We start from the raw sequence: 20,341 nt of genomic DNA, 5'->3' as shown, positions 1-20,341 counted from the left end.
TACCACTGCAAACAACTATCCAGAAAGTCTAAACCCCATACCTGATCATCCACCATGCCCATCTCAAGGCAAGAAAGACGAACACAAATTCACAAAGTCTCACAACATCCCTGGGATCTTATCAGTTCCACACTGAAATGGTTAAAGCCTTTTCTTATTCTTCAACACTTCGTGTGCAAGGGATCTTGCTTTATGCTGGATGTTTTCCAAGCAAGTCAGACCAAACTTTCCCCCATGAAGTTATTAAGTATAATGAACAAACACACTGCTTAAATACTTACTGCAGGATGAAAGACATTAATAGCCTGTACAGAGGCCTTGCCTTTTTGCTTATAACCAAACACCAAGTCAATCCAGTGACAGATTGTCTGGGAAACGTGGTCAGACTCCAAAGCCTGACGATGAATCAAGATGAATAGACGAGGATCATTACGAGCCCAAGGTGGAAGATTGACATGGTTAACTCTGTCACCATTTTGACGTACTCCAAAATCAAAACCTAGAAACAGGGGAGTAAATGTTCCAACATTTTAGTTGACAGTAACTTCAAAGAGCTCTTTATAGGGTTCTATGAAAGCTAACCATTAAGCACAGTGATTGCTGATCAACAAAGCAGCACCATTAACAAGTCCCCCCCAAACACATTTAAGCTGTACATACTCATTCAAATGGAAAAATCAGACAATAGGAAACTCCTTTGCACCTCTGACACAATTATGAAAAAACTTCCCTTAAGTCCTACATATCAGCTTTTGTAGCATATCCTGCAAATTCGTGCCACATTTCTCCCATACATCTACTGCTTCGCATATTCAGTCACAGGATATAGATGTCCTCAGTTTCAACCCATAGGCTGAACTCCACAGCTGTTTTGGGTATATAGTTTTGGTATCCTCTTAGTATACCTTCTCTGTTAACCAGAAAGTCAGGCAGGTAGAAAAATTCTGGGATAAGCTCCTTTACGTCAGTCATTGATTCATACGAAGAGAGTCGCCAGGTTGTATTGGTAGAGTGAAACGTTCTGTCTGGGATGTCAAAACTTTGATCTGTAAAGAAATCCAAACTGAATTTGTTACATCAATGATGGACACAATAACAGTTGCACATCTGCAACTTCAAGTAGTTAACTGCTCTCCAGTTCGCTGAGAGCATTTAGAATTTTTCTATCTCAATTACTATGTGTTACACATGGACTACAAGTCAAATATAGGTCAGCTTTTTATTCTACATACACTAAGGTATAAATATAAGATGTACAGCTTTATGGTTTATCTTGATAGTTTCAGAATGGCTCTATTGTGAAAGCATAACAGATTTAATTTTACTGAACTCAGCTATTTGGAATTGATAAACAATGCTAAACAGAGTAACATATAGCATTCCTGGGTCATTGGGACAAGGCCCAGATGTGAAAGACAAGTGCAAGCAAAGTGACCTTACCTTGATAGGCTAAAAACATTTTAGTAAAAGGTGGCAGCCTAACTAGGAAATGAAGCACAGTTCCACTGTTGGAATAATGAGATCCATAGTGATACGGTTGCACAGGGGGCATTGGATCATCTTCTCGTGCTCCTTTACGGTACTCTTCTTCCAAATACTAGAAAAGTAGTAGGAAAAAAAATCACAAGCCTTCTACTTAGACTGTATTCCAATAACAATAAGAGCTTGCCTAAGTTGTTTCGAAATAAAACTTAAACTTTTAGAGGCACATACATTTAAAAGTGATTTGGAATCAAATGCATTATAAGTGTCTAAAGATGTGATCACTTTTACAATCCAGTTAGGTATCAAAGTCTTAAGCAAATTTAAATGACTTGTTTTCTGTTAATTATTACTTTTGCTTCCTCCCCCCCCATTGTTTTCTAACACCGCAGAGTCATTGTACAGGCTTTTCAATACTAAATGGAAAAAACAATATTTGCAAATAATACACTAGACCATGATGATATAGACGTAAGCTTGAAGGTCCAGCTGCAGATGCTTTCCATCCCCAGCGTGTTATTTCCTACAGCCTTTAAAACATTCTAAAGAGCAAAAATCAAAGAGCACTGTAATCATAGTAGGGTATGTTAAAATAACAGAGTACTGATAACAGCTTTTCTGTTATCAAACAGAAAGAATAGCCACAAGTTCCACTGAAGTAATTTCAAATAAACAGCAATAAATTATCTCCCTGATCTTTAGGAATCTTTACATGTATGTATGTTCATATGTAAGAAGATAGCAATTTAACCTCCTCGGCAGTATCACATGGGAAGACTAAATTGATTTACGATTTCAGGAACAGGCAAACACAGGTTCCAAGCATGTTATAAAACAATTCCCAGGAAACACAGCATACTGGAAATGAGAATTCCATAGACATAAAATACTGGATTTGTGGTTTCTTTTCCCTCCATCAATATATGTTAAAAAAATTAAAGCCTCCATATCATTTAGACACAGGAAAAAGGCAAGAAGCAAGTGTTACCCAAATTACCTTATAAGTATCCACATAACGATCCTCTTTTTCTTTGGACTGCACAGCTATTGGTTTGACCAGATTTCTGTAACAGAAGTAGTACTGATATCTTGTCATTTTTATAAAGATGTTGATTCACACCATTTAATAATGCATTATTAAGAATAGCGCCTTTAGCATCATGAAAAGGACAAGAAAAACTTAATAGCACTTTACGAGAGAGCTCAGAAAATAAAAGGCCACTTTTAGTTAGTGCTAAAGGCAAACTTGGATCCACAGGCTACCCCATAGCACAGTAACAGGCAAGCAAATGCTAAGTGCCTCTGTCAAATCAGAGGCAAAGACTTTGTACACACAAATGTTAAATCAGCTTAACAGAAATTTATTAGGGTGGGACAATTCACTCGGATCTATTCACAATTAAGACAATATGATTTTGTAACTGGCCAAATAATTTGCAATGTTTTTTCCTTTTCTATTTAATTTTCGCTATTTGGCCTGGAAGTCTTTAATCACATGAATTTAAACATACAGCTTTTATTTAAATCTGTGGACTATCCATATCATATTAAGACAGTATAAATCCAATTCATAGCATCCTTTGAATATACACGCTCATAATACTACACATTTTATTTAAAAGTCCGAGGTGAAGCAGCCACTTATTGTAAAAAGCCCAAGTTATTATGGATGAGGCTTGTCCCTGAATAGCTCCATTCATGTACGTGTGCAGTTTAGTACAATGAAGTTAAGAAGCTATACTGGGTGATCAGTTCAAGTATTTGGAAATAACCAGTTCCAAACATTTCATATTACCTATATACCGATGGATCATTTAGGTCCAGCGTTTCATTGGTGTAGTCAGAAAGTATAAAAGGAAATACTGGATATTGCATGAGATCATTGAAGGAACGGCCCGCATGTTTGTTTAAATGAGTCAGATATTCAAAGTTAGTAATCTGTCCTGTGCACCACAGGTGGGTCAAAGCAGTAATGTTTCCATATTCCAAAAGGTTAGGCAAATTGTTAGTTAAGATGTTGTGGTACACATCATCACGGACCTAGAAGAAAATATCATAGATTTAATCATATAATTTAAAACGCTTTGAACAGTAAGTTTCTCTCATTTAACAAATTTCTGCTGTAATGGAACAGTGTTTAGTATTACTAAGATTCTTTAATGTCTTAATACATCAGAGATGTGTTTTACAACATGATTGTGTTTGTCTAGAAGTCTAGCTGAGCAAAGTTTTTTCAAAAGTAGTAAGCAGAATTTAATTAGTCCATGCAACAGGTCTCCTTAAAAACTAATGCACAAGCGTACGTGTTACGAAGACAGCAGAATGCTTTGATATATTATTATCCATCAGTGCCACATTACCTTTGTATTATCAAAAGCCAAGAGTAAAGTTCTGCCATTTGTTAGAAATATTTCCACAGCATTGTCTCTTAACTGCCACCAGCGCTTATGAACTTCCTTAATCTCCTCATAGGTCCAAGAAAATGATGCTGGTTCAGTTTCTCCATGAAAACTCTGCAGAATTTGCAATTGAAAAAGTTATTTTAAATAGTAGATTTTCCAAACAAGAAACCCTTCAATGGGGCTAGTTTATAACCATACGGAATATCGTAAGGCAAACTTGAATTTTGCTGTGATGCTTTAAGACATTGTCATGATTTTCTTCATACATGTTTCCCATCCTCCACTCTCCTCAAGGCAGTGGGCAGAACATCATGCATGCTCCTCAGCTGCTCCAGTTCCCCATCCAACACTAGCACGCAACACCATACTTTCACTGGCCTTAAGCTAAAATATTGGACAGCCAACCAGAGCGAGCAAAGCTTTGCCATAAATCCCAATTCTGACAGTTCTATGAAGGACAAAGCAGCAAAACAGCTGGTAACATCTTAAACCACAGGAGCTGTGCTTAGTGGATGCAAGGAAGAGCTCCCTGAAAATAGTTTAAGACTTTCAGCAGTATATACTGATATATCACCCATATCTTGATTTTTTTTTTTTTTTAAATGTCTGTTGGATGTATAAACTTTAATACATCGGAGCCTTTGTATATCAGAAGGATTAGGTCAGTTCCAGTTTCCTCCATGAAATAGTCCTCTCTTGTATAGGATAAGGGGGGAGCTAGAACATCCCATATAATGGAAAATTCAAGAATCAGATGCTGTAGAGTACAGCACAATTCATACACTTGTGAGTCCCTGTACTTCCTAGTGCTCCAGCTTCCAGTAAGGCAAGTTATCTCAGGTGCAGACCAGAGCAAGCTCTGCGCACTTATGCTCATGAACTCAGAGCAATGGACAGCAAGGTGCAGAAGCCTCCCCACATCACCCCCTCCTCATTCCCTCCCAGCCCCAGGGCCCACATATTTCTTGTTTTCTGCTATCACCACCAATTCCACAGCCAGGGGCAACAGAAGCAACACTGAACCCAAACTAATCAGTTTGGCTGGCCTTGTCTGGAGACCTCTAACTCTAGCACTCCAGCAATCTCAGTGGCAGTAGACAAAAGCTACTCATGGTCACAGTTTGGAAAAATGAAAGCTGGACAATATGTTCTAATACTTACTGAATTTTCAATTGTGTCTGAAGCATTGTCTTCAACAAAATACATGCCGCATTTTCCTGCAGGAAAAAATAGTTGCAAAAAGGTACGTGATATTACTATTTGTATAATGCATCTTAATGTTATATAAACAGTCTCCAGGTGCTAAGAATACGAAGAACAGTACCTGGGCAAGGCAGTACTTGACAGAAATAGAATTTAGCATTCCACATCTTTTAACAAGCGGTTTGCAACTTTAAAAAACTTAACTACAGTCCAAATAGCACTCATGCGAACAGTAGGGAAGAAAGGCAGAACTGATCTATAAAATATATAATCCATAAGAAATCAGGCAACAGGCTCAATTACTTAAAAAATCACCCAATTTTATATATACAGCAGAATCTCAGACAAAAAGGATTTGAGGACTGAAAATTCTACTTACCTAGCAACAGTTCACCAGCAGTCTCTCTAGAAGGTGCTACGCTTATACATCTTCGATTAACTCTGAAATATTTAAAGTGTATTATTACTTACGGATTTATGTACCTTTTGGCACATACCTAAAACTAACAGCCTCAAAGGCTACAGTCGAAGAAAGACTTTTCAACACTGACTGTAATGGTTGAAATCCCAAGGAGGCAAAGAAAGAACCTCAACTTTCTAGACTTGCACATTAGTGTATTTGTGTTTATTTCTTTGTGTGTTCTCTGCAGTTATTTTAGGCAGTATTAGTGCCTGTAATAGGTGGTAAATTGACACAACTGCAGAGCTGAGTAGCACAATGGTAAAAGCAGAGAGGATGAAAACACAATTTGCTTTTGAACACTGATGGAAGCTACCAGATCTATTAGCACTGCCTGTCTTACATATCTAAGTGACAAATAAGTAAAGAAATCCCATCAGGTTATCCCACAGAAGTCCCATCTCCGTATCACCCCAGATGGTACTTGCTTTTACTGATTTTTGAAGTTATGGAGATAGACTCTTAAGACTTAGAAAATGTACATGTTGGTAGCTCCAATTTTTTGCTTATGAGTATAGCAAGAAAACTACCATTTTTGACATTTGTCTCTTATCTCACTTGATTTTTTGTGTGTGTTTATTTAGACAAAAAACTGAGGAGGACTGTTTCTTTGGAACGGGAGAAGGTGGGAAAGGGAGGTAAATGTTACCCAAACCTTACCTTATATGTTCACTTGCAGCTTTGTCCTTTACAGTAGAAGAGTGAGAAGAATGTGTTTTGTCTTCAAATAGATAAGATAACGGAGTTTTTATCACACCTATAAAAAAACCCACACATAAGGCACTAGTAGTCGTTACAATTCAGACATACTCCTAGAAGATGTTATAATTACCTTCCTGTTTCTGCCTGTCTGGGAGAAGGTACTTGTTTGGAATAGTTAGGTAGCACCTCTGCAAGCGGCGCCTCTCTCTGTTTGGGCCCTCTGTTGGATCCAGTTGCCAAGAAGTTGGGTAGTAGACTGGGTCATACCAGAGTGCTCTGAAAAAAAACCAAAATATGTTAGAGTTTGGCAGCAGAGGCAGTATATATGCTTATTCATTCTGTTTTTCTTTAAACAGTAGAAAGGCAGAAGTTTCACAGTAGTACACTGGGCAATTATTTCTGAAAAAGTATCAAAAGACTGAATTTCTGTAGTTTATTTTCATGAGCTATCCCACTGACTGACTACTTATCAGCTACTACCATGACTACTCTTGAAGTTACTAATTCTGATGAAAACAGCAATACAATGCGTCCAATACTATATTTTGAAAACTCAGCTGCTGCAAACATGATATGAAACTAGTTCTGCAGTGGCAAAAATACCACTGTTTGGTTTCTTGTCAAGACTTAATATCTTTTGCTCTATGCAGATTAGCAAACACAGCATCTGGATATTAATGTGAATAACATTACTCAAAAAATGTTTTGTTACTCCATCAATGTAATACAAGATATTAAAACTTTATGACATTCTTCATTCTATTAGGCAAAGCAAAATGTATTTGACAAAAAACCTGTCTAAACGGCACAGAAATACTACTAGGCTACTCACGCTAAAAAAATAGGAGAATAAATGAAGTATTTCACAAGTCTTTAACCATCAGATGATTAGCAAAAGTAAGTAGTTCTAATTTTATTATCATCTACATTTCATGTGCCTCTAAGTAGAATGAAAAGCATGTCAGGCACTGAGTCTCTCTTGCTTTTTCACTGAGATGAGAGAACAACTTACCGATCATGGGTAAGCTGCTGAACAAGTTCCTGCCAATGTCTGCTGGCACTTAGCTCTGCCTTGTACATCCCCCTGATGTGCTGGATTACTTTCTTCCTCTCCATTCCTTGTGACAGAGACACAGCCTGTGTGATGTCTCCAGCTATTTTAGAAATGTCTTTAGATTTTGTATCCAGACGTTGAAAGAGACTGAGGAAAAAGAGTTGTGTTTTGAAATGTCAAATAAACACACTAAAAAGGGAAGGCAAGACACCAAAAACCCTTACAGAATACAATCAGTTTGGCAGTAGATGGCCATAGTTCTTGTTACAGCAGATGCAGAGCAACTCAGCTTACATAGTTTTCATGAGACTCATGAATACCTTCTGCTGCTTAGCCTTCAAAAAAAGGCTATTACTTGCAGCCAAAGACAAGACAAACCAATCAGAAGATCAAGGGCTATATATTAGCATGCTTCACTAATTAATGTATACTCATTACAATAAAAATCTTAAGAACAGTAATTTACCACTGCTCAGATCTCTTAAGTTATTCAACATAAAGTCTTACAGCTTATCTGGACAGACTTGACTAAGCTGACCTTTACAGCTACTACAGCTGCCTGCATTGAAGCAGGTTGTGTGTGCATCTCATCTGATTTTTATGGCAAAGCCTGAAATGTAAATTAATGGAAAAAAACCTCTTAATCTACCACAAGCTACCTAAATTTACATTAGGCCAAGTAGCAGTAGTCTACATCACTCATAAAAGTGTTCAAATACTATGCTGAATATAATATTTTATTCGTTGAAGATAAGGGTTAGTTGCAGGGACATTCGCCTTACATTTAATTGCACAGATCACAGCAACAGGAGAGGTGATTGGACAGATACAACAGCTGTAAAACTAAGGGTGAAATGCCAAATGACCAAAAAACAATTCAGTGTTCTGAATTTCACACAATGCCATTTATTATACAACCTATGAAAATGCATATACATTTTGATAATGGTAAAATAAAAACCTGAAAGCTAGCAGTGCTGTTAATTTGAAAAAACATCTGTAATAATCATATAGGCAACTTTGCAATGGGGCGTGCTGAACAGAAAACATTCTTACAGAGTTCTTGCAGCCCCTTTTAGAAGGCACTTACTTTTGCCGATTATTAGCCATTGTCTTCTCCCAAGCAGCTTTGTTTACACCTTCTTCCATCTCATATTTCTTCTGATCCTGAATGGAAGTTTTATACATTACTTTTATTTTTTTCAGATGGATGAAATAAGGAAGCAGAGGCTAAAGGATATGCCAAATTAAAAAAGGAAGACTGACAAAACTGTTGAACTGATATCTTCACAGCATTTTAAACCATCAAGACTTCATTTCAGTTACTGCAGTTTTATTATATTAAGATATAATTTTTTTTTTGCAAGGAATCAAAAGTTTTTTCCTGACAGTGAGAGATACTAGTAGCTTACTATGAACTCTCACTTTTGCCTGGGTTAAGTAATGTGCTTAACCAAGAAGCATTAACATGTGAGCTTGCTGTGAAGCGTTGAGCATATGTGACAAATATTCAGTACCCAAAGAGAATCCCCAAAAGCATAATCCATGCATCAAGCAAACAAAACAGCTGTTTGCTAGAAAACTCTGACCCCATATAAGAGACAATTGTCTCAAATATACCCAGTTTTTGAGGTAAAGTTTTTATTCACAAACCTCTTTCAAAGCTTTTATTAGATCTGGTTTTGGTCGTGGGCTCAGGGGAATGCATTTATAGCCACAACATTTTAATGTATTCACGAAGTCTCCTGCTGCTCTTTGTTCTTCTTTGGTCATTTCATCGCTGTGATTGTGTATTAACTCACATAAATAAAGCGCTAATTTAGGTCCATGCTAAAAGACGAAGAGAAGGGAAGAGGGGAAAAAGATGTATGGTCATTCTCATTTCCACAATACAACACTGAGCAGTTTTTTTCCTCCAACTTTATCCCCTTTTCTAGTCAGCCTGGACAGGTGTCTTCTAATTTTTCTGATATAAAGAAAATGGCTGCTTTAATGTTTCAAGACAAACTGTTATAAAACTAGAAAGAACATGCTGAATTAAATCCTCCACATGATAAGACTTCCCCCAGCATCTTGTGACTTTTCAAATGGCTTACAAGAAAGCTAGGTTTCTTTTCCAAATACTCAGCTCCTGCAGCCTTGTTTATGCTTCAGGAAATATGTGCCAGAGACTCCTAATTTTGCACGCCAAGATTGCTACACCTTGTTTGATTAACCAAATTAGAGCTGACAGATAATGAAATTAAGCAGACACAGGCCATAAATGCACTCAACATGACACTCCCCCAAAGAAGCCATTGCTAATATATCAGCTCTTTTCTTACTGATGAAAGCATTAATTTAATTGAATAACGTATATGTGATCAGACATGCCTAAGTGTCATAGGTTCATCTAACAAGTACCTGCTCTCCTTAATATACAGTGACTCAAACTGTGGCATGTCTTACATCATTTATTTCATTCTTGCAGTTCCTGAAGATCTCAAACAGCAACCTTCCTACCCGATTCCTGATCGTGGCTCTAAGAAATGCTTTCTCTCAAGCTTGCACTAACAGAGTACAATCAAAAAAGCTTTTTCCTGACAAACCCAGAAAAGCAGGGAGAAGCTGTTTAGAACATAGAATACACAATCCCACTTTAAGAATTAATAAAGGCTAAATAAGAGAGTACTGCTTTTATTGACGCCTCTTAAAATCCAGTGGCAATCAGTTCTTACAAGTTTCAGGAAGTCTTCAGTTAGAGTTCCAAGGCAAGAGTAATTCCTTCATTGATCTGCTTTTTCAAGGTACCTTAACTTCAAGCATCCTCAGTAAAATTCTTCATGTTAAAACTAGTACCACTTTTTGTTTCTGCATTACACAGGATATGTGATGTTTGATGTGCTACAGAGTCAACATACCCAGACGTAATCCTATCTTGCCTCTTACAAAACTATCTATCCTCAGGATAACATAGCAATTGCAGAGGTACACGCAGGTATTTTGTATGACATGGCTGTCATTACACTAAACATTGCTAAACCAGCAGTGAATAACTTTAACCACATACAGTTCTAAATAATGGTAAAATTTAAACCAAAAACTGAATACAGGTTTTAAACTTCTCTCAAACAGTCTTGAGCTTACTTGCAAAGTTGGGCTAAGACAGTCACGCATAATCTCTTGATGGTTTACTTCATGTACCATCTCCAAAGCCTGCTTTCTCTCTTGCAGCGGCCTTGCCGGAGACAAGTTGTGCACAAGAAGCCTGCCAAGTTGCGTACGGAACGTGTCCTTACATGACAAGAGGATTCTCTTCCACTGCTGCTTCGGTGTGTTCATTCTGCTGGTGCCCTAAGTAAGAGAGAATTTTTTAATATTAGAGGGTTAGGGCTTCCTTTTACCAAGTTTTTCACATTACAAAACAAACACAGTTAATATGATCAATATGTAAAACAATAAAGATCTCTCTACCAAAATAGTGTTTAATTTCAGTTTACTGATTATTATTACAGGTTAGAAGTTGTTCTACTAAAAATGAAAGAAGGGTTTGTTCATTCTAATAAAATAAGCATTTTTCTCTCAATCTGCCAATATTAGGAACACAACTCCTAGCTAAACTGGATATTCAGTTAGAGGGACTACACAGCAATCCAAAAAGTGAAAATTGTGATGTAGAGGGTTTAAAGAAAAAAAATCAAAGGGTTTTTTGTTTGCTTATTTTAATGAATAGCCCTTCTACGTTAATCACTAGTATCTGAATGGATTACCTCAAAAGGCTAGAAACCAGGCATTGGATTGACATGCTTGTGCTCACAAAAAGAAATCTGCCATCTTTGAGAAGTACTACAAGTATGGCATGATTGAAAGATAACAGACCTAATAAACTTAATTTTCCAGAGCTAGAAAGAAAATAAGGTTGAGCTACTTTTTATAAAGACAACCTAAGAGAAGTAAAGAAGCAAGAAGCAGCAAGTTAAGTTTTACAATAACACCATTTCAAATTACCCAAGCGAAACCTGATCACCTTGGAAAGGTTGACAAGCTAACACCTGTACACTAGAAAAGAAAACTCTCAGCCCTTTGGCAACAACTGAAAAAAGAGAAAGTTTCCCTTCCCCCCAGTTACATCACCAACTCTAAAATATATTATAGACACAAATTGCTCAGAAACTCCCCATCATTTGTGGATGCACAGCAGATCTTGTTTTCTAGGCTCCAGCAAACTTAAACCTTGAGGTTTAAGAGACAAAGCAAAATTGTGGACTACACAGAAATCTATTTAACCTTTGTGTGTTTGTTCAAGAAGCAGAATTTCGCTAAACGTTAAGGTAAAAATCAGAACAGATGCATTTATTATTTTACAACTGCAGAATAACTGGGAAGCTGAACAGAGTTTTTAAAGCCACAGCTTCTAAAATATATTATAGACGAAAAGCATTTATGGACAGAAGACTTTATGCATAAAAAGTTCTTAATAAAGGAACCTTATGAAATACGCTTTAATGTGGACAACATCTAATTACTTACAATGGATACTTTGATTCCTTCCACCAACATTTTGAACATTTCTTTAAGAAAAGGATTTGTTCTGTTCGGCAGTTCTTGCTGGCTTTCCTCTTCAGGAACTTCCAGCTGGGATGCTGAAAGTCTGCTTTGACTTGTGGTTTCTGTTATACCCAGTACATCAAGACACTCTTCAGTAGATGCTTAAATTTTAAGAGGTACATATTGATCAGTACCATCTCAAGCAAGAAGATCCTATGATCCTTTAGTTGGCATTAAATCAAATATTGCCTTTACTACTATACTTACCATACTTTTTATTTTAACTATCAAAAAGTATTCCTTATTTCGATTCCCTTATGAACCAATTTATTCAACATTTACAGTTAATCACAGAGCCATTCAATTTTTTGTCCCACATGCTAAGCTTTCTCTTGCTTCTGTGAAATTTGAACTAGCCCCCAAAGTCATCAAGTCTTGCTAACAAATGTAGCCGTTTCATAGAAACATGCAAACTGATGCATTTTAAGAGAGCAGATGCTCCCTTTGGCAGAGTTAAATCTTCAGGTAATAATTCAGGCAGTTAACACAGGAATGGACTAACGTAGAATTAAAATAACTTGTTCAGTTCATTCAGATAAAAACTGTATCCAGATTGTCAGTTACATAATACTGTGAGACAAATCACAGAGAATGATGTTTTATGGTTAAATCCATTAAACTAGCGTCAATGGTATTACCTTCCTCTCAAACACTTCAACATTCCAAAAGCAAGAATCTATTTTTCATATAGCACTACATTGGCTCTGTCAGAACAGAAACGAACAAAAGGAAATCCTACCTAAATAAATGAGTCTGTTAACAGCTAGAACAGTTAGCCTCTGTAACCTTTGTACAAACTCAGTCTCAGTGGCTTGGATAGGATTTTCTTGGCTCATTCTCCGCTGCATCATCATGTTGAATTCCTCACTTGCCAGTGAACGCATTTTCATCAGCAGAGCATCAGACTGAGCATGTGAAAACTTCCTGGAGCCTTGAAGTAGAGAAGCATTAATAGCATCCTACTAAAATGCACAAAGAATTAATCACTCAGCAACTGCTTTCATCCAAAGAGTTCACATCAGTAAAGGAAAAAAACCATTTGAAATGCATTCATATTGAAGGGACCATAAGTGTCATTTGGATGTTTCTCTCCTTCTTTTCAAAGCTTTTCTATTTGAAAAATAATATATAAGATTCAAGCAGCGATACCATGAAATGAGTTAGTCTCAAGATCAACTTGCATATTTTTGTGTAAAGCAGATTCTAAAAAAGTTACTTTTATTCCTGTTTTTACTGTATAATTAGAATAAAGGTTTAAAAATTAATGATACAACAAAAAATATTGCATATTGGAAACTAGCTTTATTAGCACAAATGAGGAGTCAGTTATATTAACAGCTTATAAACAAACACGTTTTGTACCATACCCATTGCCACTAATTTTGATAGAAGTAGTATTTCTAACTTATAAGAATATTCCTTAAAATTTTCTTGAAATGAACTGGTGGGCCTTGACTGTACTTGCTTCTTTCAGAAATAGCTATATTTTTTTATTTTTTATCTTTAGTGCCTTACAAGATTCACTAATATAAAAATATTTTCACTGTATTTACTACGCTGCTGGAGAGAGGCCTCAAAAGTTGACCATATCAAGAGAAACATTCCCATAGTAAACAGGGAATAATAGTGGTTTGTTTTTTTTTTTTTAACTCAAATACATGTCAGGTTTTTAAATTAGACCTTCTACAAAGTCTTAAGCGCAGCTTCATTTAGATGAGACATATACAAAAATCAATTTCCAGCCAGAAGATTCCAAAACCTTTACAGAATGATTCACAAGCTATCAAATACAGAGAAAGTATTACTGCTAAAGCTAGAACTGCACAAATATTTTACAAGCACAACTACAGTGGTTGTAGGACTCTCGCATTCCCAACTATTAATTTGGAGTGCCAGGTATTTACTTCAGGATGATCACTAAATAAGAGTTGTGCAACAATGCAATCCCCACATCATAGCTGTGTTAAAGTTACAAGCACTAACTTTATTTTCGTATTTCCTTACTGTGAAGTTGGCTATTAAAACCATTATGAATTACTTTAAAAACATCTTTACTAAGCAACTTGTGAATTGGAGAATCTCAAAAGAAGGCAATATCTGGCTTTAGACACTGCAGTGAGAAAAAGGTGACTGAGGTTTCCTTTTCGTACCCCACTCCCTCCTCCTCATACAAAACCCCCACAAGTTCAAAATGGGTACAGGCTAAACTATTCTAAAATATATATATATTGATTTATAAAGCCAATCCCCAGGAAAAGCAAAGCAACAGGACTCATTTGTTATATCACTGAAATTACCATTTGAAAGTAATACGTACAGGAGAAAGTACAAGATTACTACACTTCTGCTACTCACCAGCAATGCCTTTACGCTTTTGAAACATTGCACGATGTGGTGCAGATGGTGATGGCACGGAACCGGCCTGCTCCCGAGCATCTTGGTTTGCTGTAGTTTTTATCAATTCAATAGCTGCTTGAAGAACTCTCAACTGCAGAACAACTGCCATATCTACAGAGAGAGGCATAAAAAAGGACACATGGCATTCTTTACGCATCTTCTAGAATTTTTACCAGATGTTTGTAAAAAAGTAAAAGAACACAGCAAAATGGGTCAAGAGCTGTAAAACTCCCGATTCCACAGAAGTCATAGAAAGTCACCTCACTATTCCACAGATAGACAGTACACAAATGAGTTCTCATGGAAAAGCCATTCAATTTGATTACTCTGAAATAAGCTAAATGAAACTGTAGAGAACATTTGCATTTAAATACCCTTAATGAACTTTTACAATCACTTTGTTCAGATTAGCAGTACACAATTCTTTACCACAAGGCAGGCTCCTGAGGAAAACTACTACTTTGAGAACCACTTAGAAGAGAAAGAAGATCCATCACCAGAAAAATCCCCCTTCTCCCTCGGCAGGAATATTAATTTAAACAAAAATCAATGGGGAAGACTTCTCCAGTCCCGTGACCCCAAAAATAAGCAGATAACTTACTTCGCATCCTTGCATTTTTACTATTTTGAAGATGACCCAGCAGCACAATGAGGTCTTCAACAACACGAAAATACTGAGAACCTGAGGAGCTGCAGGCATGAATTGCAACTGCTACCAGCAGCTGTTGTATATCGCATGCAAGTAACTTGTAGTCATTCAAGGGAATGCTGCAAACAAAGTTGTAGTTACCAGAAACATGACAATTCTAGTAGGTGGTAACCCATAACAAGACCCATTACTATTCCCCTTGCTATTTCTGCCAACCGTACTAATATTATATTGTACTTCATACAAAAATGTTACTGCTGAAGGCTAAAAATTGTAATCAAAGACACCTCTTCAGTGTTAACTTTGGCAGATTGGATGCCTGCAAATCTTTGTTACACTCTTAATGTTAGAATGTCTCAAAGTTTTACTGGAAAAGCAATGATGTATTATTATCACACTTCGAAGCTAAAGAACAGCTCTGAAATCCTGTATTTCTCAAAAAAAAAATCAGGATAATATCTCATTTTGTAACCATGCTGAACTAAAACTATACTGCGGTAAAAAGGAAGTCTGTCTATTTCTTCAGGATACCAACTAATGAAATAAATTAAGAAAACCTCACTTCTCCTTCCTTCACTGTATAACCTTTCTTAAAGTACAGAATGTTTGTAATTAATGAAGTAATTTAAGTTACTCAAAATATCAACAATTAAATCACAGGCAGCACAGGAGAGACTTTTCCTGCACTTTTGACTGGCTATAGATACAGTAGGACGCTACCATCTCCTGGGCCTTTATCTTACTGTTCAGGTAAGTTTTAGGAAAAGCATTCGAAGTGCACACAGTGTGACAAACTTGCATTTTAAAATGTCATTTCACTTGAAAGTTTAAGGCATGGAAAGAACATTTTATATTCCGTTGTTTGAACTGAATATCTAAACATTAACTTTCGCTAACAGGCATAATTAAAGCTGAAAACCTCAAAAACAGTGTTATTTTGTACATGGTCTCTGATCATTTTAGAAAGTAGAACAAATACAATACAGTAATTTTTGCTGGACTTAAGGTTGTGCCTAGACTATTTTATAGCAACTGATACAATACTCACTTTGTTTCCAGTCCGTTGAGAGCAGCCAGTGTATTACACAACACGTACAGCAAACCATTATCAAGCAGTAGGTCTGCAACTTTTGAGCAGGAATTTATGATTTGTAGCAGGAGACAGAAGCAGTTATGCAGCAGAACATTATCATACAGAGAGTTCTCTATAAGACCCAGAACAGGAATGACACACCATTTTTGAAAGAGTCCAACATTCTTGACATCTTCCAGATCAAATCTATTAACATAAATATAAGTGAGTGACATCCTTAAAATAGCACCCTGGTGCATGCAACTAGTATACGCCAGTATTTTGGCAGACGTAGACGGCAATTTCCTACATTTCACTGCAGTAACAATGCCTGTCTACTAAAGGAAATAAGAGCAAAATAAACACTTCAAAGAGCCACAAGGAAATGAAGTGCCTAAAAAGCGTATCGGAAGCTCCAGCTAACTACCAGCTGCCTACAATATAGACTTCATGAAAACAGAGGGGGTTTTTTAATCAGTGTAGAAACATATGACTCATCATCTTTCCAGTAGTAGGTATTACAACTGGCACAGACACTATCAAGAAACCACATACAGCTTGGCATCAATATAATAATATACTGACTGACAGCAGGTTTGATATCCTATATCCATTACTGCTGAGGTTTAATTAGGTTTGGTAACTTCTGGCTTATTGTGACTGTAGAACTCAGAACAGTGCTTCAGACCTTGTATTACTTGTGCATTAATAAATTGGATTACTTTTCTAAGGTTATCAGCCCATCACATGACTATTATACACAATCCTAAAAGAATCTGAGCCGTAAGAATTACCTTTCCAGCCCCATGATCAGTCCTGAGGAAATAACAGTTCTCTGCTTTGGGGCTAGTTAAGCAGCCAGGTTTAAGTCTTGCAGTTAAACAAGAATATTTTTTTGGGGGGTGAAGATCAGGCCATCAGGCAGAAGTAATTTGGCTACAAATCCTGCAGAGGCAGCAACTGAGAAGGAGCTTTTTGCAAGATTTTTTGCACTGCTGACTATACTTATGCATGTTCTCCCTGTACAGCCATTAAGTAGTCAGACTATTCTAAAAAATAACATTTGCTTCGACAATTGTCTTCTTGAAGGTAAGCTCCTTTCCAGTCAATATGAGGTGGCTCTTTGGTTCAAAGAAATGGTATATTTGTGGGATTTTCCCTAAAGGAAATACGGGTTTAAACTCAGGGCCAAGCCAAGGAAGCAGCTGTGACATCAAGCTTTTTCCTTAATCACCTACCAAAATCCAGTAGCAGAAATCTTGTGACTACTACTTGAAACTTCTAAGGATATAAATCAGTTTCACGTAGGATCAGAAAGAACAGGAAGAGTTAAAGTGATTACAGGACATTCAAAGCGGAAAGGCCTCTGAGGCCCTCAGAAGGGCTGAAGGTTTAGAAGATCTCAGCTGACCGCACCCATACATTTAAATGTTAAAGCTACAAGCAAACCATTTCAAAAGAGTTTTGAATGACCCTTTTTTATGGTTGTTGACTACTAGGAAGAGAACAGGAATTAGAAAGCTATCACATCCTTGCCTCCAGCAGCAAAGTGTGCTGCTTGTAGTTCAAATATTAAGTTACAGGACGCAAAAGCAAAGCATTACTTACTCCTCATCCAAGCCGACAGAGCGGCCAAAGAGCATTTCCAAAAAGCACTCCACAACTTCCTGAGTCCCCTGGTGAAGGTACAGCTGGTTGGCTAGCAAGGAGAAGCCACGATTCTTTAAGAATTTCTCTTTCTGCTCCCTCCTTGCTCTGTTGAAATACGCATCCAACAACTAAAAATAAATGCATAATTATGATGTAAGATTTAAACATTTAATATAACTCCCTTGAAAGTTAAGTTGTCTGATTTGAACAGTTCGAAATAAAAATTTTTTAAATTCCAGATTAAAAACCATCAACTGCACTATTGCAACTGCAATCTACACTGCCTTTGTTACAACTGACAGCTGACTATCCTTTTAATCTGAAGACTCTTACATTTTTAGTCCATTTTGGGGGAGATGAAGTCACACACAACAGTTACAGAATGCATACATAAATACATTTAAACTTTTTATACTTGGTAAATTCCACACTTCGGTGTGTATGCAAGTGCATGCACAATTTTTTGGATCATTTTGTTAATAAAGCCATATAATATTCTTCTTAAATTAAAATACAAATCTACTCAAAGTTTTTCATCTACATAATGTTATCATCCAGGAACACTGTCCTTGTTAATACTACAAAAATCTCTGAAAACATTTTGAACTCTCAAGTCCATGTTCAGGCCACAAACATGTGGATGACTCCCCAGGATAACTGAGAGTCAACCGTGTCAGAAGTCAAAACTTTGCTTGCACCTTAATTTAACACAGTGCATCATGTATTTAATTTTGAAGAGATGGTCACTGACTTCTTCTGCATTGTTGCTTCCATTTACATCAGTAATGCTGTCATATGCCCTCTGGCTTAGATCATAGACTATATTTATCTATTGAAAGATTCTACATTTGTGTTGGGGTTTTGGGGGGTCTTTTTGTTTGTTTGGTTGTTTTTTTTTTTTTAAATCTGTGGGGGTGGAAACATCTCAAAATTCAGAAGTAAACCTAGAAAACTGAGGAAAGCAAAACAAAAAATATTAACAAAACTTCATGTTTCCCACGTTAACTATGCCAGTTCACAACTTTTAGCTGAAAACATTTTATATAGGCCTACTTTAATGACGCCTTGTTGTATGAGAGGAGATGGGTGGTTCACAAGAACTATAAGATAATCAGGTTGGATAAGTTTGTCCATCACATCTTCTAGCATGATATCTGGTAGGATTAAGAGAACTCCGCGCAAGAGGTCATATAATCCACAACAGATAAGCACAAGAGAGTCTTCTGTACATCTGAAAACAGAGGAATATGTTTTACCGCATGTCCTGGTTTCGGTTAAACCACAACACCACAGTTCATTGTCTACAACAGGAAGCATTAAAAAAAAATGCATAATTGTTAACTACTCTTGGGACGGGGGAGGAGGAGGAGGAAATCCAGCAAACATTTCTCCAGTACTCCTATTACCACTCTTCATTAACACTTGTTGTTGGATGGCAGATAGCAAAAAGGATCATCTGACCAGAAGTACTTGCTTGAGATTTTTTGTCAGCTAGCATAAAAAGTTCCCACTCCTACCATAGATAGCAAAATTCCCAATTTTTAAAGTTTTCTATATAAGTAATGCAAAAATTGAAACAACACAGTTCTATAGACTAAAAGCTTAATGAATTGGTTTACGACAGCCATTGAAAACATTCCCTTAATTTTCAGGCTTCCAATTTTTGTAGAATAGTAATCGAGACCAAGAACTGTGAAATTAAAGCTCATACACTGAGCTACTGCTAATTTATTACTTTGTTTATCTGCCTACCTGTCATCAGGGCTTTCAGATGGTTTTTGGGTATTCTCATTAGCTGAAGAAAAAGCAAGACTCTCCCAGTCTTCAGGAAGCACATTCTTGTCAGCAAAGCTTGGCCAGCGAGCAATGGCTGATGATCCTCCATGAACAGAAAATGCTAAGCCCAACCCTGCAAAATTACTCTGGCTTTTCTGAAACGAAGGCAGTCCTTTCAGATTGTCTGGACGACATAGTGATGGCTCAGCTGCAGCACCACCACCTTCATTACATTTCAGGTCTGCATCTGCTTCTTTACTCTCAAATGCATTTTCAGATAACTCTTCTTCTTTTGCAATATCTTCAAATGTTTCGGCAGATGTTAACTCTGAGTCACAAACTGTTTTTGCAGACTCACAACTGCTAAGAAAGAGTTCTTCTTGTACTCTCTTTATGGTTTCAGAACTTTCTACAAAACCAGTTCTACCCTGGAGCTCAATGTAGTCATGCTTGCCAATGATCTGCAGGTCATCAACGCTCCTTCCCATTCTTTCAGTTAGTCTTTTTCGATGGACTTGAGGTGAGGAAGTAGGAGATGCTGGTAAGCTTTTGCAAAGCCTTTTAGGTGCCTGAGAGCTTATCTTCTGCTGTACACTAGCCTTGGAAGTGTTCCCTAGAGAAATAAGGCTATCTTTAGCATTCCTTTTACACTAGAAACAAGCTTTTCCCTCAATGTTAAACTCCACATACATTTAACATAGTGATGACCCAAGCTAATTTTATGTGGCAAAACTGATTCAAAACCTGGCATAGCTAGCATAGATTTGGCCGATCAAGTAGAGATAGCAAGCTATTATGCAGCCATATGTTTAGCAAGTCACAAATCTGAAAGATACATAAAATGCAAAATAATTTTTCCATATATACTGGAGTATCTGGATTTACATTATGATCCTCTCAGCTAACC

General features: G+C 36.9%; 1 protein-coding gene across 1 annotated transcript in view; it reads right to left on the bottom strand.

The window, feature by feature from the left end:
* The window catches only part of LYST (lysosomal trafficking regulator), a 69,172-nt gene that overhangs the window by 12,986 nt on the left and 35,845 nt on the right, over nt 1-20,341 (bottom strand). The window contains exons 22-43 of the mRNA XM_009329164.1: nt 19,411-20,047; nt 18,712-18,889; nt 17,617-17,786; nt 15,985-16,215; nt 14,889-15,055; nt 14,246-14,398; nt 12,630-12,821; nt 11,813-11,991; nt 10,430-10,636; nt 8,957-9,133; nt 8,394-8,470; nt 7,262-7,450; nt 6,380-6,525; nt 6,208-6,304; nt 5,467-5,528; nt 5,046-5,101; nt 3,843-3,995; nt 3,278-3,522; nt 2,480-2,546; nt 1,441-1,597; nt 906-1,046; nt 282-499 (exon numbers count right to left, since the gene is read on the bottom strand). Coding sequence (XP_009327439.1) covers nt 282-499; nt 906-1,046; nt 1,441-1,597; nt 2,480-2,546; nt 3,278-3,522; nt 3,843-3,995; nt 5,046-5,101; nt 5,467-5,528; nt 6,208-6,304; nt 6,380-6,525; nt 7,262-7,450; nt 8,394-8,470; nt 8,957-9,133; nt 10,430-10,636; nt 11,813-11,991; nt 12,630-12,821; nt 14,246-14,398; nt 14,889-15,055; nt 15,985-16,215; nt 17,617-17,786; nt 18,712-18,889; nt 19,411-20,047 — 3,899 coding nt within the window. The remainder of the gene's footprint in view (nt 1-281; nt 500-905; nt 1,047-1,440; nt 1,598-2,479; nt 2,547-3,277; nt 3,523-3,842; nt 3,996-5,045; nt 5,102-5,466; nt 5,529-6,207; nt 6,305-6,379; nt 6,526-7,261; nt 7,451-8,393; nt 8,471-8,956; nt 9,134-10,429; nt 10,637-11,812; nt 11,992-12,629; nt 12,822-14,245; nt 14,399-14,888; nt 15,056-15,984; nt 16,216-17,616; nt 17,787-18,711; nt 18,890-19,410; nt 20,048-20,341) is intronic.

Source organism: Pygoscelis adeliae, unplaced genomic scaffold (genome assembly GCF_000699105.1).
Source record: "Pygoscelis adeliae isolate BGI_AS28 unplaced genomic scaffold, ASM69910v1 Scaffold77, whole genome shotgun sequence".
Taxonomy (NCBI): domain Eukaryota; kingdom Metazoa; phylum Chordata; class Aves; order Sphenisciformes; family Spheniscidae; genus Pygoscelis; species Pygoscelis adeliae.
This window is presented reverse-complemented; position numbering and strand designations above follow the sequence as displayed.